Source organism: Micropterus dolomieu, linkage group LG09, assembly GCF_021292245.1.
Source record: "Micropterus dolomieu isolate WLL.071019.BEF.003 ecotype Adirondacks linkage group LG09, ASM2129224v1, whole genome shotgun sequence".
NCBI lineage: Eukaryota > Metazoa > Chordata > Actinopteri > Centrarchiformes > Centrarchidae > Micropterus > Micropterus dolomieu.
The window spans coordinates 2,280,356-2,288,386 of NC_060158.1; the positions used below are offsets into that span (position 1 = coordinate 2,280,356).

Genomic DNA, 8,031 nt, shown 5'->3' on the forward strand with positions numbered 1-8,031 from the left:
CGTTGCCAGCATGCCGGCCAGTCACGCCCACAGAGCGCCCTGGTCCCAAGCAGCAACAACAGAGCTGCAGCGGCAGAGGAAAGGCAGTGTTTCCCATACGTTCATTTACTTGTGGCGGCCCGCTACGATATCAACACTGACCACCACGTACTGATTTTTGTTTTATTTTTTTTACTATGCCTATTTAAAATTGTATTTGATTGTAGATCAGTGCATTTGCGCCGCACATGCTCTCGCTCATCTCTCTCTAGCTCTCATGAACACCACAGCACAAATTTATCCAACACAACGCTGTTAATGTCGGAGACTCAGCTTTAAAAAAGTTAGTAGTAATGAGTAATGGTTTAAAGTAAATCAAGGAACATCTGGCTTGTGATGTAGCCTGCAGAACATTCTCCACTAAGTTATTGCCTAAAACCCAAAAATATATACTACAGAAGTAGAATGAAGTATGAGAGGTTAGTTGTTAGTGTGCAGTTGTGGTTATAGTACTTGCCTTGATTTTATATAGTTCCAAAGCCAAAATCTTTGTTAAACAGTTTTGAAGTTTGTATAAATTAGTGGATTATAGGAGTATATTTTATAAATTATAGGAGTATAATTATATTTGTATAAATTAGTGAATTATAGGAGTATTCTACACGGTGTTGTCTTCTTCCCTGGTTTCCCCCTTGATGCGTTGATACTTGTGTTCATTCTGAATAGTAAACGTCAGCTAGTTAGGCTGTTGGAGTTCAGTAATTCACTTGAAAGATATTTAATTTGTTAAATGGTTTTAAGGTTAGGTTGTGACAAAAATAATTGTGTCCAGTCGACTAATCGAATAAATAATTAACAGTTTAGTCGACTATGAAAATAATCATTAGTTGCAGCCCTAGTTGTGAGAACTCTACATATGTTTTGTATGAAACAGCTTAACTTGTAATGTAACTAGTATCTAAAGCTGTCAAATAAATGCAGTATTTTCATTTTTTATTTTCACAGAAAGCAAATTGTTTTGTTTGGCGCAAATACAAACAAAGTCAAGAAATGACACTTTTCTACAATGTAAAGTAGTGAGTGTGCAGCTTGTATAACAGTGTAAATTTGCTGTCCCCTCAAAATAACACATCACACAACCATTAAATGTGTAAACCACTGGCAACAAAAGTGAGGACACCCCTAAGTGAAAATGTCCAAATTGGGCCAAATTAACCATTTTCCCTCCCCGGTGTCATGTGACTCGTTAGTGTTCCAAGGTCTCAGGTGTGAATGGGGAGCAGGTGTGTTAAATTTGGTGTTATCGCTGTCACACTCCCTCATACTGGTCACTGGATGTTCAACATGGCACCTCATGGCAAAGAACTCTCTGAGGATCTGAAAAAAAGAACGGTTGCTCTACATAAAGATGAAACTGAAACTGAGCTGCAGCACGGTGGCCAAGACCATACAGCGGTTCACCAGGACAGGTTCCACTCAGAACAGGCCTCGCCATGGTCGACCAAAGAAGTTGAGTGCACGTGCTCAGCGTCATATCCAGAGGTTGTCTTTGGGAAATAGTTGTATGAGTGCTGCCAGCATTGCTGCAGAGGTTGAAGGGGTGGGGGGGTCAGCCTGTCAGGAAGCCTCTTCTAAAGATGATGCACAAGAAAGCCCGCAAACAGTTTGCTGAAGACAAGCAGACTAAGGACATGGATTACTGGAACTGTAATTCAACAGCACTGTTCTCCTGATCTGGATTATTTTATTATTAAATGTAAACTGTTTTACACTCCCTGTGAGTTTTCTTCATTCACTCTGGTCGGTGTTTACATTCCGCCACAGGCCAACGTGCACGATGCACAGTGCATGCTTGCGGACCAGATACTGTGTGTAGAGCAGACATACCCGGACTCCCTTGTTATTGTTCATGGTGACTTTAACAAAGGGATACCTCAGCCAAGAACTCCCCAAATACAGAACGTTTATAAAGTGTCCAACCAGAGAGGGGAACACTTTGGATCACTGCTACACTACAGTTTACTGTGCCTATCACGCCATTCCCCACGCTGCTCTGGGACACACTGACCACTTCATGGTCCACCTGATTCCTGTGTGCAGACCAAAAGTAAAACTTTATAAACCTGTAGTGAGGAATCTAAGTAGTGGACCAGTGAAGCTGTAGAGGACCTTCAGGCGTGTTTGGACAGTCTGGACGAGTTTACTGATGCTGTGACGTCCTACATCTGTTTTTGTGAGGACAGCTGTATACCATTATGCACCAGGGAGAGTTATAACAATGACAAACCCTGGTTCACAGCTAAGCTTAGACAGTTAAGGCTGGAAAAGGAGAAGGAGTTTAGGAATGGGGACAGGGCTGGGTGCGGGGCGTTAAAGTACAGGTTTAGCAAGGAGGTGCGAGAAGATAAACGATTGTACTCCGAGAGGCTACAACACGAGGGGTCTCATTTATAAAACTGTGCATAGAAACCTCACAAAAAGTGTATGTACGCCAAAAAATATTAAGACTTATAAAACCCTACATACGCACATCTGTAAGCAAGTTCCCTTTATAAATCACAATCAACTTGAAATGTGCCGCATGTGAGGGAGCTCCATGTCCGAACCTTCAAAACGCCCATAGTTGCCTATAAATGGTCAGTGAAACGCCCCTTATTGATATTAATACGTACTGACTGCAGGAAGAAAAGGAGGCAATTTCTGACAGAAAAGCTACAAAACGAGATTTAACTCAGTGTGACGCTGACGTTGTTTGGTGGGTAAAAAAACGAACTTTTATGTAATGTAAAACTATGGTCTCGTATTTGCTTGACTGATGCATTGAAAACAGTATAAATTTAAATGTAATTTGTCCTCCTGTTCACCTTATTTATGAGAATAAATTTCAATGCTTGCAAGTATTAATGATTCCTGATTAAACTGTAGATCATATTTGAGGTGTTCTTTTGCAGAAACAGATATCTCTGTGTTTATTATCCTCAATCATGGTTCTTTTTGTGCGCCACAAATAATCTTAAATTATGTTTTTTTGTGCGCCACAAATGATCTAAAATTATGTTTTTTTGCGTACTTCAAGGAAGCCTATACTACTCAGAGGTAATATTTTGATTTATTTTACACAGTAGTAGGCCTATTCATTTCAAACAGTTTCCACCTTCTGCCATGTGAGTCGCTGTTTCTCATTTCTTCTCTTTATGTGTGTACACGTGTTTCAGAGTTTACTTATAGGAAGCACATTTTCCCGTCAAGTTTGTTTTTTATAGATCACAAATTTTGTTTGGGAAGTGGCATATGGACGTTTCCAGCCCTGTTTTGTACGCACGCACTGTTTATAAATGAGATCCCAGATCTCTGCAAACGACTGGAGGGGGTTCAGACAGATCACTAATTACAAACCCAAAGTCCCCCACTCCATCAACGACTCTTGGCTGGCAAATGAGCTGAACCAGTTCTATTGCCGTTTTGAAAGACAATTGGGTTCCATCACCCGTGACCGCTCCGCTCAGCTCCAGCCCCTGTCTACCATCTCCTCCTCCCCCTCCTCAGAGTTGGACAGCTCAAAGCCTAAACCATCATCCCTGTCCCCAAAAAAACAAGGACCACAGGCCTGAATGACCCGTCGCCCTGACCTCTGTGGTTATGAAGTCCTTTGAACGCCTTGTGTTGTCCCACCTTAAATCAATCACAGACCCACTCCTGGAGTTCCCCCTGCAGTTCGCCTGCAGAGCCAACAGGTCTGTAGATGATGCAGTAAACATTGCCCTTCATTTTATCCTCCAGCACCTGGACTCCCCAGGAACCGATGGCAGGATCCTGTTTGTGGATTTCAGCTCTGCTTTCAACACCATCCTCCCGGCCCTGCTGCAGGACAAGCTCTCTCAGCTGAATGTGCCTGACTCCACCTGCAGGTGGATCGCAGACTTCCTGACAGACTGGAAGCAGCACGTGAAGATGGGAAAACATGTCTCTGACTCCAGGACCCTCAGCCCCTGATCCCCTCAATACTGCGTTATTTGCCCTCTGCTCTTCTCCCTGTATACCAACATCTGCACCTCTAACCACCAGACCGTCAAGCGTCCATATTGATTCCACATTCAGACTTAAGAGCACATGAACACACATTGAAGTTAGAAGAACAACTTCACAACTCGTAAAATGGGACCACCAGAGAGGCACCTGAATGCACCGTGAGCCTCTGGTTGCAATTCACAACCTTCGCTAAATTCCACTAAAACTGAACATTTAATGTACTGTACAGTCCAATACACCAAACAACCAAAAAATTATTCTGCCCCAACATCCTGTTATGGTCTGGGACAGACCAGAGAAACTCATCCTCGTCCTCCTCTCCCTAGTCCTCCTCCACCTCCTACTCTTCCTCTTCCTTCTCCTCTTCCTCCTCTCCCTACTGCACTTCCTCCTCCTCCTCCTCCTCTCTGGTGTCCCGGACCTCTTCCTTCACTTCTCTCTGGATCCATTGTTCCAAAACTGAATGAACTGACTCAGCCCTTTTATTTATCTGTTGAAGGTTGTGATTGGTTTGTGATCAATTATGGATCTTTGTGTTTCCACCTGGGTAGCTGTGAGCTAACTGAGCTCAACCTGTGCTGACTTGAGTGAACAATATTGAATGTTAGTGCTTTCTAAATGACCACATGGTGTAGGCAATGAGAAATTAAGGGATTTGTGTCGAGTTTTGCAGAGACAGTTCAACAAACCTGAATAATGTGTCAAAACAGTTTAGGGAAATGAGTGTAGGAATCAAAGTAGTCTATTAATGTAATTTATTTAGAAGCTGCAGTCACACCTTTCACAGTATACTGCTGATTTCTTGTAACATTACAACAGTGTAAAAATAGTCTGTTACGGGTAAAAGCAATGCGTCAGTAAAAGTATCAGTAAAATGTATTCAGAGTATTAAAAGTAACTCCAGCTGTCATATAAATGTAGTGTAAAATACTATACTGTTAACTAGCAGAAAAGAGAAATACTCAAGTTTACACAAATTTGAGGTACCTTACTTTTATTTTCGTGCCACTTTCTACTTCTACTCTGCTACATCTCAGAGAGAAATATTATAAGTATAAGCACAAGGCAAAGTCCAATCCAAAGTAAATCCAAAGTAGACGGGGTAATCCAAAACAAAGAACTAGGAACAAAGCAAGGCAGAACACTCAACATCAGACAAGGACGTCACAAACACTGAACACGTCAGAGGGCAATATATACACAGGTAAACAAGCAGGGAGGGAAGCACAGCTGAAACACATCAGGTAATCAACAACAGGAACAAAGCTAGAAAAGGACACATGAACACTACAAAATAAAACAGGAAGTAAAGCATTGGAAACCCACAAGGACAGAGTTACCAAAGTAAAACAGAAACAGAAGACAACTGCATAACAGAACAAAACCAGGGCAGGAAACAGGACTACACTAACATGGAGACATATGAAGGACTAAGACACAGACCAAAAAAATACAAGTAGTACACAGAGCAGGAAAAACACTAAACATGAACTAAAGCACAGGACTAAGAACTAAGGCAAAGAACTAAAATGCAGGACTAACAACTAAGGTAAGAGACAAGACAGAAGAAAACTTAAACATGCGAATGAACAAAAGACTAAATTAAGCTACAAAACCCTAAACATGACAAGATCAAATAAAGCTTACAGAACACAGAACCCAAAACCAAACCCATGAAAACAGACTAAACAGGAAAAACATGAACACAACACCACATTCCTAACACGTATGAAGTGTTTATAAAATATGATGTTTCATTTTATATGTATAAAATAAATTGCCAACTATGTCAGGGTCTGTGTGGTGAGCAGGTTGGTGGACCCAAACGCAGGACACTGAGCAGAGTTGGTACGGTACAAAAAGGTCCAACAATAAGGTTATCCAAACAGAAATCCAAAATCCAAAGAAACAGGGTGACAAGACGAGCACGACGAGCAAGGCAGGCAAAACAGGACAACACACTGTAATGACCGAACAAGGACTAAACAGAAACACCAGGTATATATACACAGGGACTAACAGGCAGGGCAGGAGCAACACAGGTGACAGACAATATCTTCATATGATATATCTCGTGTGAAAGGCCGAATGGCATTCATAAGGTGGTTGGTTTAATGTTTTAGTGTTTCTGTTTGATGTTGTTGATCAGGGACCCCACAATTTTTGTTTACATATTTATAAAATCAATTTCATTCATCCACCGAGTTTATATTCGGCTCCACTGTCCTTTTTATGCAAGATATCTTACATCTTCTGTGCTTTCTGTGTCTGAGCCATCTCTGCAGCTCTGGAAAGAAAATGACCAGTAAATGAACTTCTGCCACACTTTGTCATTACAGTGACGTCAACTTGACCTGCAAAACCACTACGTGGTCATGCCTTGCTTTGTGCTTTACCTGCCTGCTAGCCTGTGTCTCCTGAGCTTCAGGATCATCACCTGCCTGCCTCCTGTCTCGCCTTCAGCCACGCCACCTACAGCGCCATCATTCATTCACCCCATTACCTCTCTGGTTTGCTGTAACATACTTTTTATTCTACTACAACTCTCTGTCTGAGTTCTGAGTTTAGGTCCAACCTGTTCATGAAAGCAACAGTTAGATAACTTGATTAAAGAAAAAGACAATTTTTGGAATAACTTCCCTTGAGATGTATTTAGTTTAATGGGTGGGACTAAATTTCTGCTAAAATTTGTCTACAAAACTGGTAAATTACCTGTAAAGTAATCACATTTCATAGAGAAGCTCTGCTGGCCTGAAAACTGATTCACAGACACAATCTTTCACCAACTGATTACTACTTTTAAATATTAAATGTAAAAATAAATCACTATATCATGGGAAATGAGTTGACAATGGTTAGTATTGTATTGGTTAAACAATGCTGATGGGCAGTTACTAACATAATGAATTCAGGTTACCAGTTACACCAAAAGAATTTGCACTGGTTTTTGATGCTTTACCAAGGAACGTGCTGCATCGTCTCAGAGGTTTGTTAGTCGAGGTTTCAATGATCAGTTCTTTAATAGTCATATATTCCTTGGAGAAGCTGACATTACCAAGAATAAATGTTCATACATTAGGAATTATATACAAGCTGGAACTCTCGTCCCCCGGGAAGATTCTTTTGAGCTTCGCTTTATGGAGAAATTATTTGTCAAAAAAGACGTTTAGAAGAGAGATTAAGAATTGATATTGAATTTACATTATCTGTGAAGTGAAGAAGAAACAATCCATCATATGTTTTACCATCTGTATGTTGTAGGATGGTCAACACTGTATAAGAAGGGAAACTGGGCAAACAATTCGTTTGCAGGATAAAGACATTTTTATATGTTTTGAAGGTACTGAGGTGGAAAAAGATTTTCTTGTCTTTGTACAGTTAGTTTTATTATTGGGAAAATGCCACATTCACAAGAAGAGATGAACAGACTCCAAACCAAACCACAAAGTTCTGCATAAAAATGGCACTACAATAAAAACCCATATTTATTATTTTTATTTTTATTTAGTTTATTTATTTACTTGTATATGTTGACTACCTCTGGGATGAACAGTGTTGTGTTGTCTAAAATAAAGAGAGTGCTGCTCTTTCTGCTTCTTAGTTCATCAGATAGGACTTTGTTCTTTCTATACAAACTTTTATTTTGAAGGTGTGGGAAGACGTGGTACCGGAAGCGCTTTAACTTCCTGTGTCAACACGCTAACGTGTTCGTGTGTTCCCGGAGTGAACTAGAGCCTGTATGTTTGGATAAACCTTCTTTTATACAGTCAGTGGGATAAACGTGTTAAAGTGGAAACTTTGGTTTCGCCTTTCATCTCCTGTTAGCCACGAATGCTAACTGAAGTTAGCTTAGCTTGCTAGCTGGAAATAGACGGAACTCGGCCACACAGCGCTGGTTGGAGGAACTCTGAGTCCAAACTGTGTTTTTCATTTGTTTAAAATGTCTAAAGTCCAGATGCTGAGAGGTTTTATCAACCAGCGACTAACTGCGGCTGCTGAAGAGATATTTGGGCTGTTTGAAAG

At 40.8% G+C, this 8,031-nt stretch overlaps 1 protein-coding gene across 1 annotated transcript in view; it reads left to right on the plus strand.

Moving 5' to 3' along the window:
- Positions 1–7,682: 7,682 nt before the first annotated feature.
- LOC123976554 (gastrula zinc finger protein XlCGF26.1-like) overlaps positions 7,683–8,031 on the plus strand; it is a 37,546-nt gene continuing 37,197 nt past the window's right edge. The window contains exon 1 of the mRNA XM_046058818.1: positions 7,683–7,973. Coding sequence (XP_045914774.1) covers positions 7,949–7,973 — 25 coding nt within the window. The 5' untranslated portion in view covers positions 7,683–7,948. The remainder of the gene's footprint in view (positions 7,974–8,031) is intronic.